This window comes from Camelus ferus, chromosome 2 (assembly GCF_009834535.1).
Source record: "Camelus ferus isolate YT-003-E chromosome 2, BCGSAC_Cfer_1.0, whole genome shotgun sequence".
NCBI classification, from domain to species: Eukaryota; Metazoa; Chordata; class Mammalia; order Artiodactyla; family Camelidae; genus Camelus; species Camelus ferus.
The window spans coordinates 117480092-117504970 of record NC_045697.1 but is presented as its reverse complement, the minus strand read 5'-3'; the positions used below and the strand labels follow the sequence as shown (position 1 = coordinate 117504970).

The 24879-nt window shown below is 39.2% G+C and overlaps 1 protein-coding gene across 1 annotated transcript in view; it reads left to right on the top strand.

Annotated features, from left to right (window-relative positions):
* The window catches only part of GRIA2 (glutamate ionotropic receptor AMPA type subunit 2), a 142863-nt gene that overhangs the window by 86021 nt on the left and 31963 nt on the right, over positions 1 to 24879 (top strand). The window contains 6 exon segments of the mRNA XM_014551237.2: positions 1825 to 2021; positions 6010 to 6063; positions 9651 to 9728; positions 9730 to 9813; positions 24275 to 24442; positions 24706 to 24810. Coding sequence (XP_014406723.2) covers positions 1825 to 2021; positions 6010 to 6063; positions 9651 to 9728; positions 9730 to 9813; positions 24275 to 24442; positions 24706 to 24810 — 686 coding nt within the window.

Below are 24879 nucleotides of genomic sequence, written 5' to 3'. Positions count from 1 at the left end.
AGTTGATTTACAATGTGGAGCCTTGATTTTTGTTGTTCATTAAGCTACTATTAGAAACGATGAATTTGGGTTAGCTGTGAAGGGCAAAAGTGATGTGGGCGACAAGTTTATCCACCAGTATTCCAAGTGTTAAACTGCAGAATTCACTTTAGGAAATATGTTCCCAAGTGGTTTTCCCTCTCAGTCCTACCTATGAGGTAATGTATGAGCAGCTGTTATCGAAAGTAAGTTGGTGTGCCCGCTGCACCATGAGACCAAATAAACTGACACGTCAGTTTGGAGCAGATAAAGGTTTACTGTAGGACCAAGCAAGGATGGGGGTCTTGTCCCCAAGAAAACCTCAAACTCCTCGAAGGGTTTCAGCAAAGCCTATTTAAAGTCAAGTAAGGGAGGGGGTCACAGGATGCGGTATCAGCTTGTGCACAATCCTATGATTGGTTGATATCAAGGGAACAGGGCGGTCAACACCATCAGCCCCCAGGTGCCAGAAGGTCTGGGGGCCACATGCTCTCCATCATCAAGTAGTTAATTTCTTCCCTTTGGTGGTGGTTGTAGCATCCGAAACACTCAGGAAATATACATAAGATACTATTATCTGGGTCCTTCAGAGAGGAGCTACAGCAGAGGACATGAAGTAGGGGTCTGTCCCTGGAAGTCTCCCCCAGTGTCCTGCTCGGTTACACAACTAAAAATAAAAGTAAAATTTTCTAAGTCATATGATGCTGTCAGCAAAGTTACTAAGGAATAGTAAAACGGTCTCACGTTTGGAAGATAAAGTAAATGTAACCAGTCTGTGCTGGAAAACGAACCCCTACTATCTGGTTAACAAGTGAATGTTTCTACAGGATTCCTACAGGATCAGTCCCAATAACAAAAAATGATATAGCAGAAGGCTGAGGAAAGAAAAGCAACAACTGCTGACTAGGAAACAGTCGGAGGAAATCAGGCAGCTTTGGGGATTATCGGCTTTTATGCTCACATCGACCCGTGACATTTCAGCTCACGGAGCATGTACTCAGCCTCCTCAGGGTCATGACGTGAAATGACACACTGTCATACATAAAGAAGCCATCTCTTCCATTCTATATGAGAAAGACATTGTCGTAATGCCTTTTGTGTTCATTAACACCAGAGGTATCAGGGACGTCATGCTTTAGTAATATTCAAGAGGACAGCTGAGAGGAGGCCGAGAGCAAGGGGTGCAGTTTCTCCCCAAACTGTGAGTCTTTTGGTCAAAACAGCAGTGGTTACATGAAAGAGTTCCTGATGTGAAGTGGGAATAAATAGATGATCAAGATCGTGGCTGTAGCTTTTTAGAGGAGTCAGCATTCCCTTAGTTGCACAAAAATACCAGCCTTAAAAACATATGTAAGACAAATATCATATGATACCACTTCCACGTGGAATCTAAAAAAAAAGATACAAATTCTATTTGCAAACCAAAAACAGACTCACAGACATAGCAAACAAACTATGGTCATCAAAGGGGAAAGGGAGGGAGGGATCAATTAGGAGTTTGGGATTTGCAGATACACACTACTGTATATAAAATAGATAAACAACAAGGACCTACTGTATAGCACAGGGAACTATATTAAGTTTTTTGTAATAACAGATAATACAAAAGAATATTAAAAAATGCGTATGTATGTGTATGTATAAATGAACTGCTTTGCCGTACACCTGAAACTAACATTGTAAACCAACTACACTTTAATTAAAAAAAAAAAAAAAAAAAACACATCTGCTGGCCGTCAGTGTAACCACGGGCTCTGAGTTACTCAGTGGGGCTCTCAGGCACCGTCTCTGTCTGTGCCCTCCCAGGTTTATCGACCCTCCAAGCCGTGCTGGACTCTGCTGCCGAGAAGAAGTGGCAGGTGACTGCCATCAACGTGGGGAACATCAACAATGACAGGAAGGACGAGACGTACCGGTCGCTGTTCCAGGACCTGGAGTTAAAAAAGGAGCGGCGTGTCATCCTGGACTGCGAACGGGATAAAGTCAACGACATCGTGGACCAGGTCTGTTGTCCTCTGTTTCCCAGGGGCAGCAACGTAGCCCATACGTGCAGCGTACGCGTCTGCGGTGGGTGTCGGGGTGAGCAGTTTCCACTTCACGGTTTATGCAGGACACAGCCGAGACCGTCAGTTAAATCGCCTCTGGCTTCAGGTGGCGACGGCCAGTGGCCTTCAGAAACGTGGGCACATCCCACGAATGACGGCATATCCTCAGTATAGAATTCCTGACTCCTGTTTTATGTGACAAATGTCCTAGACTTTGTGACTTTAAATTGGAAATTTAAATTGTAATCCCTTTGAACTTTTTAGAAATAAAGAAATAGACATGTTGTTAAGTGAAAATAAGTCTGGGTCCTAAGGGAAAATTGAGTATTTCATGAATTCTTTGGCAATGTGTGGAGTGCTTCTAGCATTAAAGTAAGGTTTGGTGTGCTAAATCTGTATTGTTGTCTGAATGGCTTTATGGCTTCTGAAAAAGCATATATTTATTTTTCCAAGAAGTAATTTTTTCCTCCTATTAGTGGGTTTTGTATCATTATAAAACCATTAATCTTGGAAAATACAATATATAGGAGAGGTGATCTTTTCTACTTGAGAAGTAAATTGGATGCATTAATTTGCAATGTTTTCAAGAGTAACATGACACCGGACATGAAGGTGTTTCATCTGGGCTCGGCATCTCGCCTTGTTTCTGTCTAAGTTCTTTCAGGACGGGAGAGTCATGCAGTAACATCTGAATAATAGAAATAAAATCCAGAATGTTACATAGATGGGGTGAGGGACCAGGGATAGTGGGGGACCAGGGTCGTGATTTACTGACCAAAGTCTCCTTCGCTGGATATCTGCTTCTTTTCCCAGCTGAAAATGTAATATTTTCCTTGGAATAATTATATATAGATATGTTATATATTTATCGATGTTATTTACATCTATAAATGTATGTATATAAAATTATTTCTTGGAATAATATAGGATTGGAAGAAAAAATACGCAGTTAAGTGTGCATTTCTTGGCCTTTCTAGGCTTTGAGGAGAAACTTAGATTCATTAGTCAGTGAGACACAAAGCATTTTGCAAACATAAATGTGGATGACCCCTTAATTAATATAATAGTATGATATAATACAGAGCCTCAGATACACCAAATGGATCCTTCATGAAATATTGAATAACAGGTATGAGACTAGCTTGTTAAGAGAAAGAACTAAATGCGTGTTGGAGAGGTGAACACTTCAGTAGAAACATCTTGATTCTTGTCTCGGGAGATGAAGTTGGGATTGTTTTTAACCTGAAGGCCTCTTGTTCAAATGTGACCCTCAACAACACGTTTGAATTTCAGAGGAGAGTCTCATTAAAACAGGTTTTGAATAATAGTCATTAGTCTCTGGTTTTAAACATGTAGGTATTCATGACTCATCATAATACATGGTGACGGTCCACGAAAATAATTCTTTCTCAAACTGGAAGATACGATAGGAGAAACTGGGAATATATGGAATGGTGTGTTTTGAAACACACATATGATGATGATTAAATACATGTCCATGTGGACAGCCATTCAAAATGTACACAGGGTTTTGCACATGTGTGTTATTTGTATTTTCAAAAGACAATCTTGAACGTGTTAAATGAGTGTGTGGGGGTGTTTGCACCCCATGAACTCATGATTTAGGGGAAGGAAAACATACATACATAATAAATTCTGCAGTGTTACAGGTCACAATGCAGTGTGGTCTAAGAGCACCGAGGAGGAAGTACCTGTCTTAACAGGGTGGGGGGATTTATGAAAGGTTCACACATGGGTACCATTTGGCTAGTTGGCTTGGGTTCATTCGTTTGTTTTTTCAATCAGTTTCCCTGAGTGTCTAATGTTTGCCAGACATTGAACAGAACAGGCATTCCCCATCAAGGTAAATATTCATGTTGTGTTACAGTTATGTTAATATGCAATAATAATAGAATATGCTCTGAATGAACAGAGCAGGACATTATGAGAAAAAAACTACAAAAATTAATTAGATTGGGAGGTCATGGAAGGCCTTCAAGGAGTAAAGTTTACCAGGGAAAAAAGTGGGTTTGAGGTACATTTCCAGAAAAGGAAGCACTGTTTTCTTATTCAGTCTGCCAACACTTGCAGGAGAAGAGAGATGAGATGAAACTTTATTTCCATCATAGCTTAAAGTTAGAAATAGAAGTAAACTTTGTCGGTCTGGGAGTATTTTACCGTTCGATAAAACCTTGGAGGCACGCACTTCTAGCTGTGATTAGTAGGGAAAAGGACTCAGACGCCAAAAACGTTTAGAAATTAACATCAGTTTACTATTGTTATTGACATACTAATGTCTGTATAAAGCAAAGCTGCAGTAAGACGGCTGACGCTAATCCTTCCTGAGAGGTGGACCAGTCAGTTTTCGTGTTTCTCCTTTCTCTCAGTGAACACTAAACTCAAGTACGGACTTCTGGTAGCACTGTTTATACTATGTTTTCTTCTTAATTCCCAGAAGGAAGACGTACATGGTTCAGAAAGTAGAATGAAGAGTAAGCCCACCGGCCAGATGTCAGTGGGAACTAGGAAGGACTTAACCATCTCTGTTCAGCTGATGCTCATTAATATATTTTTCGTTCAGAAGGACATCTTTTCTCCAGAATTCTCCCTTCCACACAGAGTGTTCACTTTCTTGGAAAATTTAGTTGTGCTACATAAAAATATGTTTAAAAATAATAGGAACCTGACTCCCCTCCAGATAGCTACCACTTGCTATGAAAGCGACACGGGGTGGAGTTTGTCCTGGGATTTTGTCCTTGTTCTTTAACTGAGTGTGGCTTTTGTCTGGGATGAGGCCAGTCAGGGACGTCTTCTTCTCGGAGGTGACGTTGGGCTGGGAGTCATTGTGCCTTAAGAGAGAAAGCATCTGCTGGTGAAGAGAACTTCCCAAGCAGAGGAAACAGGATGTACAAAAGCCCCGAGGGGATTGAATGTAGATTTTTTTGTCTCTAGGGTAGAGAGGGAAAAGGTGGGCCTGGAGAGGTCTGTGAGGTCATTGGACTTTGCACCATTTGAAGAATTTTGTTTCTTATGCTGAAAAATATAAATGGGAAGCCACCAAAACAGTTAAATAAGGAAAGTGAGCTGAGGTTTTTGAATTTTCAATGGCATTGAATGCTCTGCATTGGCGTGACTGTTTTCTTAAAAATAGAAATTACACTTGAGTATCTAAGTACCAGGACCACTGCATGGCCGTGTCACCTACTTCGTTCTCTATATAAGTGAGAGAGCTCAGTCAAGAGTTCAGGTGATTCCACAACATCCAGAACCGTGGTGGGCATTCCCGCAGGACTGCTTGTTCTGTGATGTGTTTATCTCACCATGGATTTTTGACCCTGATTTGTGGAGACAAACTAGCTTCTCTGATATTTTGCTTCCTCAAACTGGAAATAACGATGTTTCATTTGAAATAGTCTATAAGTATTTCAAGATTCTTCAGACTGGAATATTACTCTCTAGATCTATATAAGAATTCTGTTAGAGGCTTATTAATAGTCTTTTAAAATTTATGTACTACTATAAACTCTATGTGTGTTTGTCTTGGAAGGCAGGTTGTGAATATAAAACTAGTTTCAGCTACGTTTCACTGAAAAGAAAAAAGTAGCTTTAGTAAGAGTATAATTATGACTTAGGGATTCACCAGGTTTTTGGTTTTACATTTTTTTAAATCTTGTGGTCTTATTTTCACTATTAACAAAACCAAGGTAATTATTTTTGTTTAGTTATTGGCTTTTTGAAAGGTAACATTTATAAAGCACTAAAATGTGTGGTAACTTTTTTCTGAAGGAAATGTTCTCTGAATTCGATAACTATATTTTATCAAATATGACTCACTGTGGACCATCCAGAAACACAGCAGATAAAATCCCATTTTTTTCTGAATCAGGTCATAACATCAGTAATTTTGCCTTTCCCTTATTTACATTTGTTTCTTTATCTTTGTTAGGTTATTACCATTGGAAAACATGTTAAAGGGTACCATTACATCATCGCAAACCTGGTAGGTGAATTAACGATATTTATTGTTTCAATGGAAATGCCTACTTATTAAAAAAATTAATGGCCAGCATTTATCAGGGGTATTTTAAAAAACATAACTTGACTTTATTGATCAATTTGAAGTGACAGTATTTTTCTGAATTTGTTACTGTTTTAGATTTCCTTCACACTTCATATTTTCTAATCAGTTTTCTATTATTATAAATGGTGTGAGAAATGAAAGAACAGTATTTGACAAGCTTTTACATTGTGTTAGAAGGCATATTTTAACTAAGGGAAAAATTTCAAAACTATATAAAATTTAATTGTCCAAACTTTTCCTTATTTCTCACTGTCCCTTTAATTTATAAATTTTACCCTTTGCCCATTGCTTTAGCTTTCTTAGTGTAGCACTGGAAATGCGCATTTGTGAGAACATGAGCAAAATAAAACCTGTAAATATCCAGAATATTGATATATTATATAGTATTTATTTCTTATTTCCTACCTCCTATATAAGCAACACATGGATAATCAAACTACTACAGCTGGTCACTTTTTCACTGAGATGCTTGTCAACTTAAGATTACTGAACATCCAACTGGCAAACTGTATCTCCCTTTCTTAGATAAAAATCAAAGTCAATTTAGATTATCATTGGACATTTTCATTTTCAAAATGCTTTTTAGATCAGCTGTAAAGTGAGCTTGAGTCTTTACTGTTGCAAAGGTTTATGCTGTTTAAATAAATATGACCCTTTGTAACTGAGGACACCCCCCCAACCTCAGAAAAAAGGTGTTTAAAAAAAGACAGAAGGAGAGGAGGAGAGTGTATTCTTAATGGAGAAATTTCCTATTTATACAAATGAAGATTTATGTTGTGGTTTCTGGAACATCACAAGACATTATTTATAGTAGTGATGGAGTGATTTAAAACAACCCACAGCCTTACAATGGATAAATACTGTTTTCACTAGAGAGTGACACCAGTGTGATTAAGGATATTAAGTCTCAGACCAACACGATGTTGGCAGAAGTTAGTTGTTCATGTACAAATTAAAACATCTGTTTGGCAATGAAATGGCCAACTACTATAAAAATTCGTTAGCCCTTACCTTATAGTATGGCTTGGAGATCTGAAATGACTCCCTACCGGAGAAACAAGTGTTAAAAGAAAGGAAGCTCTACATGCAGCCTCTCCAGACCCGCATTCTGTGCAGGGCACAGCCTGGACAGTCAGTCCCTGAGTGAATTGTGCCATTCGATGAACAACATTGAAAGCTGTGATCTTTAAAAATGTCCAGATGGAGAAGATTGTATTGGAACATTGAGAAATAATGACAGAAGGAGGTTCATCAATTTGAGTTGCCATCTGAGGCGGTGAAAAAGGAAGTATGTGGGTGAATGACTACAGTAAAAAGATTTAAAAATCAAAGCAAGTTCTAGCTGCTGCCATGCTTCTAGGGAGAAATTTGCCTAATATTTCACATGAATTTTAAGCTGTGTTTTATCCTCTTCTGAATATTATCCTCGCCATATGGAATTTGTAGTGAATTAGTAAATTCAAAGAGTCTGCAGAGGGCTGCAGTTTCTGAGAGTCTGGAGGGCATTTGAAAATTTCACTGACATTTAAAATTGAGGAAAAGCCACCCCAGGTTGAAGGGCTTTCATCGTCCAAACTGGCAACTGGGAGGGTCCTTTCTCCCTGTTTAGGGTCCAGTGAGTGATAAAGGAAGTGGTTGTAAAAGATAGAAGAATCCTCAGATATTCTTGTGGATTCATTTCCTCAGGAATTGGTGGATGCTTGACTAAGCTCCCCAACACAGGCTGCAGTTGAGTTCCTGACACAGCATCAGAGGGGATAAAGTGATGAAGAAGTGGTCCTTCCCATATGGACCAAAGCCCTGCCATCCACCTCACCTGGCTGCCTGACAGTGACACACACTCATTGCCCCTCCTTGCCTGGGCACACAGAAATTCCCAGAAACGTTTCAGTGTCTTCCTCTTAGACAGCCAAGCACAACCAGGCACTTGAGGACAGTCTTTGCCATGGAGGATGTGATACTAATAAAATAAGTACACAGAAACAGGGCAGGCAGGAACAGGAGGAAAATGTTTCAAATTGTAATAAATATTGGCAGAGAAATAAGAGAAAATACATTATCCATAAGAAAGAAAAAAAAGGATGCTGTGAAAAGGAAAAACACCAAGGAATAAGAAAGAACTCTGGGAAGTTAACTTGTTTTTTTTTTTTTTTTCTAAAATAACAAGTAAAATTACATGGCTTTGAAGGAAAGGTTGAGAAAATCTTCCAGATTATGTAACAAAATGACAATGCAATATAAAATGATGTGTTGGCAGAAATTGTGAGGGACTCGGATATCTAATCTGAGGGTCACAATGTCTTAATAATAAGCATTCTAGAAAGACAGATGGTGAGAACCAGGGAAGGAAATTATCAAAGAAACATTCAGAAAATTTTCCCATCCTGAATGATGCAGATCTGCATATTAAGTATACACAATAATGAAAGAAAAAAGAATCTTTTCATATTTAAAGAAAATATCATGGAATTTCAGAGTTGATAAGGATCTTAAACTTTTCTGACAGGTGGGAGGTGAGAAGGATTATGAAGTACGTCACATACAAAAAATAATTCAAAATAAGGATATTGTATTTTTCAAAAGAAATGATAAAACTTAGTGGAACAATGTCTTTAGATTGACTGGCTTCAACTTAAAATTTTGTACCCAGCCAGAATACTAATCAACTGTCAGAGCAAAATAAAGGTATTTACAGACATTCAGTGTCTCAGAAAATGAGTATACCTCCATATGTCTGAGGAAATCACTGAGGACTCTAGCAGGAGGAAGGAGTAAAACAGGAGAGGAAAGTGATCAAGGAAGTAGGCTAGCTACTCAGAAAAGTGGGGAAGGGGCGTTTTAGGGGAACAGTCACAGAGCGGATGCAAAGAGGAACCAGTCAAATCACAGCTTCAAGGAGGAAGGCTCCAGGATGCAGGAAAAACATAGATTATGTAATATGCTTAAATATTTTATTTAAAAAAATGTTTTACTCATACACATGACAGATTTTCATGGAGCAACTAGGAAAAATAAGGATAGGTATAAAGATAGCTCTGGTAGTGAAAAAAAATGAAGGGATCATTAACATTAGAATGAAATATTATTTAAGAAGGAAAATGCAATACTAGCACATATTTTGGCTTAGCTCTGAATAACAGAATTCTAAATGTGAAAACAGTGAACATTAAGGTGCGTGAGGAGATAGATGGTTTGGTGCTTTCTTGTAGATAGAATAAATAAAACCTAGTCCTTATCCTTGAAAGACTTCCCAGTAATACAGAGAACTTTTATGTAAGTATGACCAATAAACAGTCATTGATTAAGGACCCATTATGACATCAAGATGATGCTAAATGGTGGTGAAGAATATTGGCTGATAAAATACATAAAACGTTTACTACAGGCTCTTTATCTCATGTGTTCTTTGCGATTTGTCAAACCACAATGTGTAGAGTTGCTTGGTAAATGTCAAGTTCTATTTGGTTCCTGACAGAAAGCCTGACATAAGTGTGTTCTCTCTCCAGGGATTTACTGATGGAGACCTATTAAAAATTCAGTTTGGAGGTGCAAATGTCTCTGGATTTCAGATAGTGGACTATGACTGATTCCCTGGTATCTAAGTTTATAGAAAGATGGTCAACACTGGAAGAAAAAGAATACCCTGGAGCACACACTACTACAATTAAGGTATATGTCTATCAGAACCTCCACCCGCACCTCCACTTCAACCTCCACCTCCACCTTCATCCACATCTCCACTCCACTTCCACCTGCATCTCCACTCCCATCTCCACTTCCAACTCCACTTCCATCACCTCCACCTCCACCTGCACCTCTACTTCACCTCTGTCTCCATCTCCACCTCCATCTCTGTCTCCATCTCCATCTCTGCCTATACCTGTGTCTCTATCTCCATCTCTTTCTAATTGCTGGTGAGTTGCCTGTTCTCTGGGACACCTTAGGAAGAAGGTAAAAAAAAAATCTCAATTTGTTTTGGTAATTAAAAACATAAATATAATGGTTTATGCAATCAAACAAGGAGTCTTTGCTAAATGTCGTGTGCACTGCTCTGACATTAAGCGTTACCCAGACTCATCTGTTCTCTGTGGGTTTGGATACGTTGAGGCCTTCACTTGTTTATTCAGTGTATTTTATTGTGTGTGCACATACATGCATACATTTATTCCATGCCAAGGAAGGATTTTTTTCCTTCTGTTGGTCACCTGATTGAGAGCAGAGATACGAAGAGTGCATGGAGGCGTGAGGGGGATGATATCCCATTCACATGCTTTATGAAACAGGTTTATGAAAATTAAGAGCAAAAGCTGCAGAACACTTTCAGCTGTGCAGTGATCTTTGTGCTTATCTGCATGTCATAAAGCACACTGTGCAAGAACCAGTCAGGACAGTGTTATTTCAGTGGCTTTCACGGTTATGTTGTACATCGCGGAGAAGTTTTGTTATTGCTGTTTTCTGCACGTAGGGGAAAAACAGATATAGATGTTTGACTTTAACTTTGTGCCTGACCATGACACTGGTCCAAGATAAAGATTAGAAACTATGCCATTTCCCACTTTTGGGTGTGTAAATGGGTCCTATTAATTCTATGTCAAATTTAGGAAAGCATCCCATAGGATGTTAAAGAATAACCCAGAGTTAATTTTTTCTCAAAACTGGGTGACTCTTTGCTTGGTGACCTTGACTGAGATTCAGCATGTATGGGTTTCTCCCAGGATTGTGGGCTCGTGGGTGTATCCTCACGTAACAGGGCTGCTGAGAAGGCGAGGGGACCCCTCCCTTCTGCTGGTGTCAGGGGTCTGACTGCGGACCCCACCCCGGGGGGCTGCAGGCTCCTCGCATTCAGATGCGGTCCCGTGTGAGCTCTCTGATGAGTGCGCGTTGCGCTCATCCTCGGTGGGATGAACGCGTTCCTCTGGAATACTCCGAGTCACTGTGGTGCACCCCACGCCCCGCACTGCTGCCTCTGGGAGGAAGAGGAAAGCCATGGAGATGACTTGTTTCCTCGTGGAAGTCGCGTCATTATTCAAGCTCACGTGCCCTGCATCAGAACGGCAGGCGGGCTTGGGGGAGGAGAGAGGTCCTTTGGCAGGGCATTCAGCGAGCGTTTTCACCAAGACCCAGCACCAGATTTCATCCGTTGGGGACCTCTCTTTGCTCCCTTCCCAACACACCATTTCCTTACATTGTTGCACCCTTTTCGGCTGCTTCTTCCAAATTTCAGAGATCACAATGGCCCTTCCTTGTAGGGCGCTGCAGACAGCGCAGGCTTGTACGTTTAAACACATAGGCTCCGATTCACTGACCGTACAGTCAAAAATTAAACAACATTTACAAAATCTTAGCCCAGCTTTGGAAACGCAGGTGCCCCTAGGAGACCTATTTTCTATGGCCTTTGAAGCTCCATAAAAAAAGTACGGACAGCCCCGAGGGGAGGGGATGGCTTTGCACAGGAGTTCATCCCAACACAGACACGTACTGTCCGTGCACTACAGGGCCAGGAACTGAAGGGTTTTGACAAAATCACTCCTGCCTTTGATAATCCACAGTCTAGTGGAGAAGGGAAATGTGTCATTGAGCAAATACACCAGAGAGTGATGCTTGCAAAATAGGGCAGCTCCCACAGTGATTAGGACAGTATAGGGGAAGGGATGGAAAGGAAGGCTTTCAGGAGGGGGGACGCCTGAGCAGGGCTTTGCACGTGGCTGAGCCCAGGGAAGAGTGCGGGAGGGTGCGTGGGCGGGCGCCGCGTGCACAGAGACGCGGAGTGCTGTGAGGGCGCGGCAGGTGCGGGGGGTGGGGGGCGCGGGGCAGCGGGGCGGGCGTTGCCAAGGGACAAGGCTTTTCAGCTGTCATCAGATGTCAAAGAATAATCCCGAGACAGGACTCCCATGATTGCTTCTTTCATGACTGTTCTGTGGGCAGAAGAAAGGATGAACAAACTAGACAGGGGGCCAAAAAGCGTTTCCTAACGTAAACAAGTAGCGAATATGGTCTGTTTAAGGAAAGGAAGCGAAAATATCTCTAATTTATTTTTCAATTGTCTTTTGGGTCATTGGCTCTATCATTGCCAGATTTTTTTTGGGGGGTGGGGGTTATTTATTTATTTTATTGAAGTGGAATTGACTTACAATGTTGTGTTAGTTTCTGGTGTACAGCATAGCAATTCGGTTATACACCCACACATACACACTCTTTTTCATATTCTTTTTCATTATAGGTTGTTACAAGATACTGAATATAGTTCCCTGTGCTCTACAGTAGGACCTTGTTATCTATCTATTCTATATATAGTGGTTTGTATATGTGAATCCCAAACTCCTAATTTACCCCTCCCCCTTCCTCTTTGGTAACCCTAAGTTTGTTTTCTGTGTCTGTGGGTCTGTTTCTGTCTTGTAAATAAGTTCATTTGTATCATTTTCTAGACTCCACGTAGAAGTGATTATCATAAGGTATTTGTCTTTCTCTGTCTGACTTACTTCACTTAGTATGATCATCTCTAGCTCCATCCATGTTGCTGCAAATGCATTGCCGGATAATTTATTTATTTGTGTATATTTTATTGAAGTACAGTCAGTTGACAATGTTGTGTCAATTTCTGGTGTCCAGCACAATGCTTCAGTCATACAGGAACACACATATTTTTGTCTTCATATTCTTTTTCACCATAAGTTACTGCAAGATTTTGAATATAGTTCCCTTTGCTATACAGTATAAGCTTGTTTATTTTATATATATTGGTTAATATCTTCTAGATAATTTAAATCATGTTTTTTATACTATAATAGAAACTTAAGCTATCGGCCTGGAAACCTGTGAAAATACAACTCATTGCATCCAATTCTCTCCATGGTGAGGCTTTAAATCAGCATTAATTTGATAATTTGGGGCAACATTCATTTATTAATTCATTTATCAATTCAACACACATTACCTGAATTTTTACTCTGCAAGCGGGCACTGTTCGAAGTGTCAGGGAAAAGGCCGAGTTCCGGTCTTCAAGGAGTTTACAGTCTTCAGGCTAGAAATCAGCTTGTCACTTTGATGGAAACTGTCCTTTGACACCTTGGTGTTGATGCACTCTAAATTTCTAGGTTCCCACCATTGCTCCCTCTTCAGCCCCTGAAAAATGATTCCTGCAACGATCTTTTCATCTCAGTGGATGGCAACCGTATCTTCTGCTGGTCATTTGACTAAAACCTTGGCAACGTCCTTGACTCCTCTCTTTCCCAGTAGCCCACATCCCGTCTGCCAGGACATCTCACTTCCTTTTCCACAACTTCCCTAAATCCATCCACCACCATCTTGCTGCTGGAATTCCTGCAGTGGTCTAGACTGGTTTTCCTGCCTCCACACTTGCCCCTCTATCTTCCATGTTTGTGATCCTTTTAAAACTTAAGTTAGATTATGTCCCTGTTTCTCTCCAAGCCCTCCAGTGGCCCAGGTGCCACTTGGAGAAAAGCCAGACTCATCCCAGTGGCCTATGAGGCCCTAGATCCTCTGTCACCCATCACCTGTGCCATCCTCTCTGGGCGTTCTCCCCCTGCACCCTCTGCTGCAGCTACCATGGCCTTTCTTGCCTTTCTTAGGCACAAGAGACACCTTCCCACCCCAGGGCCTTTGCACTGGCTGTTTCCTCTTCTGGATTTGTCTCCCCTTAACATCGACGTGGTTAAGCTGCCTGCTTTCTTTAGGTCTTTGAACAAAGGCTATCTTCTCAAGGAGGTCAAGAGCAGGCTCTCTATTTAAAATTGCAGTCTCCACCCATCGAGGTGTGTCTCATCACCCTTTCCCTGCTCCAGTTTTTTTTTGTTTGTTTGTTTATTTTTCTGTTATACCTCCTAGTGTGTTGTATTTATAATTAATTTATTTATTACCTTATTTATTTATTTATTTATTATTGAAGTGTAGTTGATTCACAATGCTGTGTTAGTTCCAGGTGTACAGCAAAGTGATTCAGTTATGCATATCCATCAATAGCTATATCTATATTCTCTTCAGATTCTTTTCCATTATAGGTTATTGTAAGATATTAAATATAATTCCTTGTGGTATATAGTAGGTCCTTGTTAAAAAACAAACAACCCAATCGAAAAATGGGCAGAAGACCTAACTGGATGTTCTCCAAAGAATACATCCAGATGGCCAACAGGCACATGAAAAGATGCTTAGTATCACTAATTATTAGATAAATGCAAATCAAAACTACAATGAGGTATCACCTCACACCAGTCAGAATGGCCATCATTCAAAAGTCCACAAATAATAAATGCTAGAGAGGCTGTGGAGAAAAGGGAACTCTCCTACACTGTTGGTGGGGATGCAGTTTGGTGCAGCCTTTATGGAGAACAGTATGGAGACTCCTTAAAAATCTAAAAATAGACTTACCATATGATCCAGCAATCCCACTCCTGGGAATTTATCTGGAGGAAACTATAATTTGAAAAGTTGAAAAGATATATGCACCCCAATGTTCATAGCAGTACTATTTACAATAGCCAAGACATGGAAACAACCTAAATGTCCATCAACAGATGACTGGATAAAGAAGAGGTGGTGTATACACACACACACACACACACACACATATATACACACACACACACAAACATATACACATACGATGGAATGCTACTCAACCATAAAAAAAGATTGAAATCATGCCATTTGCAACAACACGGATGGACACAGAGTTTATCACACTAAGTGAAATAAGTTAGACAAAGACAAATATCATGTGATATCACTTATATGTGGAATCTAAAAAAATGATACAATGAACTTATTTATAAATCAAAAATAGACTCACAGACATAGAAAATCAACTATGGTTTCAATTAAGAGTTTGGGATTACATATACTCATTGCCTTATTCATTGTCTGTCTCTTCAGCTTGCAAGTAAGTTCCAATGGGTGGGGGGTTTTGTTGGTGTTTGTTTTGTTCACTGACAGAGCCCAGGCTCCTAGAACAACTCCCAGCACACAGCAGCTATTTAATAAAGGCCTTCTGCAAGAACAATGAGAGGAAAGCACAGGTTCAGTGGTAGTGCCCTTAAGAAGCTCCTAATCCCAGTTCTGGAAGTAAGAAAAGGCTTCTTCAAGGAAGTGATATAGAATTTAAAACCTGAAGGAGAGGTAGAAAGTAGGAGAAAAGGGCACAATGGCTATCCATAGAGGAGATAAGAAATTAAAGTTCCCCAGTGCAAGGAAAATTTAAACATTTCTGTAAGGCTGGAGGTTGAGCAGAGGTGTTTTGTGGGCCTCAAATGCCTTGTTGAGCTCCTAAGGAATGTTTTGTCTTCTTCTGAGAGCAGCAAGGGCCCACGAGAGGGGAGTGGCCATCATGGTCTTGATACAGGATGATTATGGGTGACAGCAGACCGTGGTGGCAAGGGGGCTTTTAGGAAGATGTCACAGACAATCCAGGCACCAGCTGGCAGTTGTCTGAACAGTGGTTGTGACTTGAAGGTGGAGGGAAATAAATGGATTTGTCCAATTGCCAGTCTTTCCATTTCTGTCTTTATAGAAGAAATAATAATTACAACAGTCATAACCCTGCATATATGATAAATGAATCTAAATTCAGTTGAGAGGTGTTTGTGGGTTGAAAACGGACTCAGAAAGGCAGTCTGTGTCCTCTGATCTCATTGGCCCCACACCTCATGCTGTGATCTGCACAGAGTAGGCATGTGATGGAGATGTGTCGAAATGAGGAGGGATGAAGTGAAAAATCTAAGTGAACGCTTTGATTATACCAAGTCACTGAGAAGGAAAATCATAAGTAATTATAGTTGCTATCAAATGGGGTTTAGATGCCTGCCATGGCATCGGTTATGTCATTTTCCTCAGCCGTGCCAGAAAAGTAGTGTTGTTTTACTGGATGAGTTGTGAAATGACTTTAGTCATCAGACCCAAACCATCATGGCACCTGCGTTTAAATGGGACCATTAAAATGAGCATTTTACGCTCCTTAAAAAATATGTTCACAAAGAGGCAGATGATAAAGATGTTTTGCCACTATCTCAGAAACGATTTACACAATATTTCTATTTTTAGGCAGATTTTCAGTGTTTTGGGGGTCTTCAGCAACTTGCAAGATGGAAGCATCCATTCTACCCAATCACGTTGACAGTTCGAAACTGATTCGCCTTGTGTCAGTCAGGGTCTGCCTGTGTTAAGGAATTCAGCAGTCACACAGGACTGACACTGTAGGGCTTTCCTGCGAGAGTCTCCATTACTCAGGGAAAGACTTAAAGCAGGAATTCAGACCTTAATTGCTGTCCTCAGAGAGTTATTAGTCCTGCCTGAAAATAGTATCATCTCTTTGAGTTCAGTAATTAGCGTCCTGCATTAAAATGTACCCTGGTGGCTTCATAGAACTAATTCAGCTTCTCAAATGTTAAAAAACTGACCGAACCCACTGCTGACACATTGTCATCCCTACGAACAACATTAAAGCATTTTGACACATGGCAGCTGAGAGGGTTGACATGATCAGTCTGTGATGCTTTGTGGTTTAAAAAGTGTGTATATGGCTGAAATAAACCCATAAGTTAAAGTTTTGATATTGGTAAAATTACTACTTTATGAAAATAATTGAAAAATACTGAAATATATTGAAATGTTTATTACATCATTAAAAATAAAAAATGTCTTGCCACTGTTTTAATTGTAATGCAGGACCTCTGGGTTCCTCTCATTGTCACATCTCTTCTTCTGTAAGGCAGTAAATGTAGGTGATCGCAGAGATTGCTCCAAAATCTCTCCTACCATGATTATGTGAAGTGTAAATTTAGGTGCTTCATAAAACATACGCTAACAGTTCTCAGATGACTCTCAGATGGACTCTATCTCCCAAAGATTGTAGTGACTTGCAGGTGGCCATCTCTGCTGAAACTACATCTTAAATTTAAAATTTCCTGGGAAATTTTTTTTTCTCCATAAACTACCAAAAATAAGGAACTTTCCAGCTGTTAGAAGAGGCCTAAGAAGTGGATGTTGTCAGAGGGAGGAATTTATGCAACCAACAGCAAAAAAATCTACCTCTAAGAAAAGTCTTTTCGCACCTATGGGGGAACCAACACCAGACAATGTGTTGATTTCAGTATCTTTTTTCTATGTTTGTGAATCTGACTCGTTTTAGCTAAAAATCTGAATCCTTAAGTGAATGTGAATTTTCAGAATGTAAAAATCTCAGTCTTTAAGCATGATTTTCAGTCAGGGTCAGTAGCCAACCTAGATGATTTAGGCAAGATGTGTTGTTTCCAATATACTGTTTTTACATGAAGAGTCTTTCTTCCCAGTGAATTAAAATGATTATTCATAGAGAACAGTAATAAAGATGCTAAGTTTAGTTTCTTGCCGATAGAGCTGTCTTGTCACCCTTGGAAATGTGATATAGCTAGCTTGGGTGCTTACTACAGATGTTGTGTTTTTCTTAGTTTTCTGATTAAGACTTTATTTTTGGGACCAGGCTTGGGTTCACAGCAAAATCGAGCAGACAGTGCAAAGAGTTCCGATACCTCTGCTCCCACACGTGTCGCCTCCTCCGGTCTCACTGTCCTCACCAGCGCGGTACATTTGTTAAACTGATGAACCTACATTGACCTATTGTGATCACCCAAAGTCCGTGGTTCACATTACCCTTCGCTTCTGGTGTCGTACGTTCTGTGGTTTTGGACAAATCTATTAACATGCTTTCATCATTATAATTTCATACAGAGTGTCTTCACTGCTCTGTGCTCCAACTGTTCATCCTGCCCCCTCCTCCCTCCCTCAGCACCTGGCCACCACTGACTGATCTTTTTACTGTCTCCATAGTTTTGCCTCTTCCAGAATGTCATATAGTTGGAATCATACAGTAGGTAGCCTTGTCTGATTGGCTTTTCCCACTTAGTAATATGCATTTAAAGTTCCTCCATGTCTTTCTGTGACTTGGCAGCTCATTCCTTTTTAGCACTGATAATATTCCATTGTCTATATACCCCAAACTATTTATTGGTTCACTCATTAAAGAACATCTTGGTTGCTTCCAAGTGTTGGCAGTTATGAATAAAACTGCTGTGAACCTCTGTGTGGTGGTTTTTGAGTAGACATACGGTTTCAGCTCTTTGGGTAAATATCAAAGAGTGACATTGATCGATCATATGGAAAGAGTAGGTTTAGTTTTCTAAGAAAGAACTTCACTGTCTCCCAAAGTGGCTGTACCATTTTGCATCTCCACTGACAATGAGTGAGAGTTCCTGTTGCTCCACTGATGCTGAGTTTTAATGAAGACTTTGTGATTTTATACGGTGAAGCTACAAAGGGCATGTGTTCAAAAGACTTTATAGGAAATTAAAGATGAACTCATCACAGACAGATCCGTCCCAGGGGGTAGACTTCAGTTGAATTTGAAATTAAGACAAATGAATAATTTTAAGTTTATAATGTGTTTCATAATACTATTTTTCCTTTCTGTGGCTTTAGTTGATTCTAGGTCATTGCCAAGAAACTTCAAACAAGGCTTTTTAACATTTTTCTTACAGGCTTAATTCTTTTTCCTCGAGCTTACCAGTTTTGATTATGTTGATCATTTTGTAATGAAGAAACTGAGAATTTTATTGTGCAAGGTTCTCTAGGGAAATATCATTCAGTTTTAATAATTTGATTTAACTAAATAATTGATGCTATTTTAAAAATGAGTGTGTAAAATTTACCAGACCATAAAACTTTTAACACCCCAAAGGATGTTACACAAATGCTATTTTTACGGAAAGCTATTAATATTAAGGAAAAAAATTAAATGGTAATTAGTTTGGGCCATGCTGATCAAACAGAACCAAACTTGTTACTGCAGGATTTCTCAGAGCCTTTAAGATGCCCATGTGAGAATCATTTTCTAAACTTACTAGATCAGAGAGTCTTGTAGATCAGGGTGGTGGTTTTCAAAACATTGTCAAGATCAGCTAGTGTTAGACCAAGTTAGTAAAAAAAGGAAAAAATAAGGCAAACATGCTGGTCGTTAGCTTGCATCTTTAGCATATTTTACAAGTCATCCAGCATCTCCTTGCCTATAACTATTCATTTGATGTAGAATTTGCCAAAAAAGAGGACCAACAGTCCCAGTGTGACTGGGACTCCAGACTTTCTGTTCCAAAACTGGGACAGCCCCAGGCAAACCAGGATGGCTGGTCACCCTCATTACCCTAGAAACAGAGAGATCTGGATTCAAATTCCACGTTGGTCACATATTTTTGTGACCCTGAGCAAAATATCACTTGATGACTGGCAACTCTCACCTGTAAAATTGGGGTAAAAATATTTGTTGCATAGAGTTTTTTGAAAAAGGACTTAATAAGAAACTCTGCAGCTCAGGCTTGGCACATGGAGAACTAGGTCAACTTGAACTCTTTCTCTTTCCCTCACCTTCCTTTCCAACACTCCTGCCACATAGGAGACACATTGTTCTTTCATTGATAAGAAACCTTGGATGCTGATGTTTTAGTAAACTTGCTCCAGGCAACAGAGCAGAAATGGTGAAATCAGGGCTCCATGCAGCCCTGAAAAAGATCAGGAGATGCTGTGTTCCGTGCTTTTGACACTATACTCAATTCCATTTCAAGTGTCAAGGAAAATTTGGAAAGTGGCCATTCATAGGAAATTTTATAACATTTTCATAGTACTAAATCTAGGACTTTTTGGAATGGTATTTTTTTTTTTTTCCTGTCTCAGCACCGTGCAGATAACATGTTTCAGTTGGTGAAAACATTAGGATGGCCCATAAAATTTTATATTTTAGCCGATTTATTCTCTTTGTATATTCATTAGATTTTAAATGTATATAGAACTCCTTCCTATCTCCTTTTTTTTTGTTTTTGGTTTTGGTTTTGGTTTTGGTTTTGGTTTTGGTTTTGGTTTTTAACTGTCAGTAAAGTTTTTTGGTATCAGTGATTACAGAAATGTGTTACTGAATAATGTCTGCTAACTGCTGGGCATGACAAACATGTTTAAAATGCATATTTCATTTTCCTCCTGAAAAATAAGTCTCAATAAGGATACATTTCAAATGAGATAAAAAAGCGCATTTGGAAAATAGGCCATAAAAACATTTTCCCAGGTTTCTTCTTCAAGTGTGGTGTGAGGCTACTGTGACAGAGGACACAGAGCATCATGGCACCCCCACTGAAATGTAAATTTCCAGCTCAGATGGGGGATTTCACAGAACATAAACATCACGGCAGAGATGATACATTTGTTTTCAGAGAAGGAGATCGTTACATTGCCGTCATGTTCCCTGCAAGTTAATTTACATCTAGTTAGTGAATGGTAGAATAAAACTGAAATATTTCACTGTCCAATCAAAAATGTGAACATATTTGTTTAGAAAAATAAATGAGCCACAGATGCAGAACATAAACAAGAAGGAACTCCGTTACAGAGGCTTTTGATTTCCTCTTAGCCCAGAATTGTGTCTCCATGATGGTGACTTTTAATTTAAAGTGATAATAGGCTTGAGACTTGATTAGATTTGAACATTCGAGAAAGGTTGGAAGGATTTTTCTTCTTGGCGGGCTTACGCTTTGAATCATAATGAAAACACGCTGCATTGGACTTAAATGCTTTTAGTTCATTCAACCTAGTCTTATTTTTTAATGGAGTTCACCAGCATTTATAGGGCTCTAAAACATTCAGCGGATGGCTTTATAGATTTCTCATAGTAATGTGAGCAGTCAGACTCAATGAAGATTTCGGCTTTTAACTATGATCTTTACTCTTGAACACAAATAAACTGCGGCCCTAGTTTCTGTTTCTGATTCCCTGACCTAAACTTCATCACAAGAATTAAATTGGCAACAGACTGATTGCTGTAAAGGAAAGCAATTTAATCAGTGTTTCCCCCACCCCACCCAGGAGATTAGAAACAAACACATAAGTGAGGCAGATAAATCCTGATGTAATATCTCTATTTCTTCAAGGAGCCTTTTCTTAAGTAGATATGATTTAAAACAATGCTTTTGATATTATATGATTTTTTAAATTACCTTTAAAAAAATCTACATGGATATTGTAGAATTGTTAGAAAAGAAATATCATCATGTGTTTTTCCTCCCTATTATTATTACCATTTCATTTACTTTTCTTTCATTTTTCTGTTGAAGGTATATCACCATTTTTTGTTACTCTCATTTTTTTGTTGAAAAAAATTTAGTTGTAATAATGTTTTTCCCTTATAGCTAGCATTATTGGTATTCTCACATTACCTTTATTAGTAGAACTTTTTAATGGCTGCGTAATACTTCCACAAGGCAAAAAGCATAGTTTTTAAGCATTCCTTTACTGTCAACAATTCAGATTCTTTCTAATTTTTGCATATTACCAATGACACTGAAATTAATATCTTTGTGGGAAAAGTCTCTGTATTTGAGAATATTTTCTTGGAATAGCTTCCCAGAAATTACATTTTCAATCCAGGAATATAAGTTGCCTAAATTGCATATATAATACAGTGTCTTTTGCTGATTTCTTGCATGTACAATTTGAAGGAAAAAGTTGCAGATCTGGGGAAAAAATGGCAGTGGGTTTTATTTAGAGCCATCTGGTAGAGGTATTTGCAGGAAAGTCAAGTGCAACCATCCAGAGATAATCTAGATTTGTCAAGAAAGACTCATATATAGGCCTGCAATGACACTGCTTAACTGGCAGTAGCATATGAGAAGAAATTTTAGTGAGAAAATTTAGCAGTAAATGCAAATGTCTTATTACCATTAACAGTACCCAATCACTGTCATGTGGGCTCAAAATCATTTTCTCTTTTTCTTCTGTCTTCCTCCCAACTTTCCCATCAAATCTGATTCATTCATATGATAAACTTAAACTGATTCAACTAAACTGAGTCATGCAAAGATTAAGTGATAACTTCACAGTACCATTTTTAGTGTTAAAAACGTGGCATCTTAAAAAAAACTTCTGGATGTGGGGAGGGGATAATTCATACCCCATAAATTATTTTCTCATTTGCCTGATTGTAATATCTCTCATATTAAAAATAAACAAGATAGACATCTATCCACCATTGGACTGATTTATAACACTATTGTGGTATATCGCAATTATCTGTTTATGTATCTTTTCATCGAACTGAGAGACATGTAAGTGCCATAAAGATATAATCCATATCAACATCTCTGACCCCCCTTCCTTCCTTCCTCCTTTCCTATTGAGTCTCCCCAGAGTGCCCAACCCTGCCCTGAGCGCTGAGAATTCAGTGGTGACAGAGAAGTTTTCCACTTCCCTGGAGTAACTATTCTAGTGGCGAAGAAAGATGAAATAAACAAAAAATACACAGAGAAGATGTTCAGATACTGGTAGAGACTCTGAAGGAAATAAACAAGGGCACAACAAGGTGAAGGAGAGTGACCAGGAGTGGGCTGAGCAGGAGGGATACCACTGGGGAAGTCACGTTTGGGCCACAGGTGTAATTTAAAGCCATGGACTGAATGAGATCACTTAGAACAAAGAGGGTTGATGTGAAATGGAAATTCCCCTTAACAAATGGGAAAAGATGGCGGAAATTGGAAGGAGACATGGACCTAAGAAACAGTTGTTATATCTGTCTGTTTCTATCATGTATTTATCTATCTATCTATTTGTCCACCTGTCTGTCCTTCTATCCATCCCTCCATCTGTCTGTCTATCTATCTATCCATCCGTCTGTCTACCTATCATCATCTATCTATCAAATTCACACACTTACCCATTTCTTTCTTTCCTTATTTACAATACCAAATATTAGAGTCACTGAATTGCTAATAGAGAAAAAGACTTATGCGGGATATTAAGGGTATAACTGCAGGAAAAATGTCCTCAAGAAGATGAGAGGGACAGGGGCAGTGCACTGCTGGCGTGGCCGTCCCCTGGGAGGAGTATGGCCACCTCACGCATTGTCAACTCAGGAGGGAAACAGAGAGATGTGGGGCTTAGTAGATTTTGGTCAAAAGATCAGTGGGTTCTGTCTGTTGGCTTCTGTTTCCTCCGTGACAGGTAAGGTGAGGGAGGCAGCAGGAATTCAGAGAAAGAAAAGTGTGCAGAGGTGTGGGTTTTAGAGAAGATAAAAAGAAGGTATAGAATAGTCATTTTTGAGAGTGGAAGAACCAAGTTACTGAAGAAAGGATGATTATTTGGAAATATTGAGTGCCCATTTTGAATTTGTGATCAAGAAACTTAGTGTGTCACAAAATCAGTATGATATTATATTTTTGCCCAGATTCTCTGTACTTTTGTTAACAAAAGATTGAAAAATACTGAAAACAGAAATTTCCTCAGCAATCATTAAAGTTTTTATGTTAAAATGTGATTTATTATTGCTGATAGCAACATCATACTTTGATAGATGGCAGTATATACACATGCCATAATAATACTTATCCAGCCCCTGATGATGCTTAGTGAACTTTTGTAGTTTTTTTTTTTTTTTTTCTGTTTGGATCCCAGCTCCTAAAGCAATCCTGCTATCACACAGAGATCTGAATACTGTAAGTTTAGAACTAATATTATCATAGACTAGTGAAGTGTGAGGGGGCATAGAAATCATGAAGTTTGGTGGTTCTTCCATTTGATTTATCATAACCATCTAGGGGAGTTTAAAAACAAATAAATACTCCAAAGATCTCTGCAGATCTATGTGAGCTTCAGTAGGGTAAAATTAGAGACAGAGTCTCAAAACCAGTCAGACTTCTTTGCATGTCACCAAATGAATCTCTCATTAGACAATGGAGAAATACTGATTTGTTAATTTGATAATTTCCTGTATCAGCAGATAAGGTCATAAAATCTTGCTCTAATGAGAAACTAGTTTGAAAAAAGAAAACATAAACAAAATCATCAACACAATTACTATGAAAGGTCTCACCTGAAATGGCTGAGATGTTACCATAATTGAAAATGTTTAGAATCAAGAGGACATTCCATAGTCCCAATATTCTATATGACTCCTCTTAGATTCTTAGGTTTCTAAAGGTAGAAATTGTGTCTGAATTCTTGAACTCTGATGTGGTATTGCATGGTGGGCAACTGCAGTCTTGATTGCCAGTGCATGGTGAGTCTCTGAATTTTCTCCCATTTTTATGAACTGTGTGTGACACTTTTTCAGTATACTTCTGCTCTGACCTATGATGCCGTACAAGTGATGACTGAAGCTTTTCGCAACCTACGGAAGCAGAGGATTGAAATCTCCCGAAGAGGAAATGCTGGAGACTGTCTGGCCAACCCAGCGGTGCCCTGGGGACAAGGTGTGGAGATAGAACGGGCCCTCAAGCAGGTCAGTCACTCAGCATGATTGTAATGAAACTCAACAATGGCCACTATTTTTCCCTGCTGAATTAGTCATTCTCGTTTTTATCTCTTACGTTTTGAGCAAAGGGAACATTATTTCCTAACTATACAAAAGTCCCTTTGAAGATTGAGAAGAAACCTGTTAAGTGTCTTTTTCTTGTCTTGCACTCCAGGAGAGTCATCTGGTCAACCAGTTTGTAGCTGTTGAAGTGAATTTCTAACTGTGCTCTTTTCCCATTTCCTTACTAGGTGCAGGTTGAAGGTCTCTCAGGAAATATCAAGTTTGACCAGAATGGAAAAAGAATAAATTATACAATTAACATCATGGAGCTCAAAACAAATGGGCCCCGGAAGGTAAATCATCAGTGGTGGGAAGGCAGTTCTCTCTGTGTGAGGAGGAGGGTTAGAGAACCCATTGCCTCT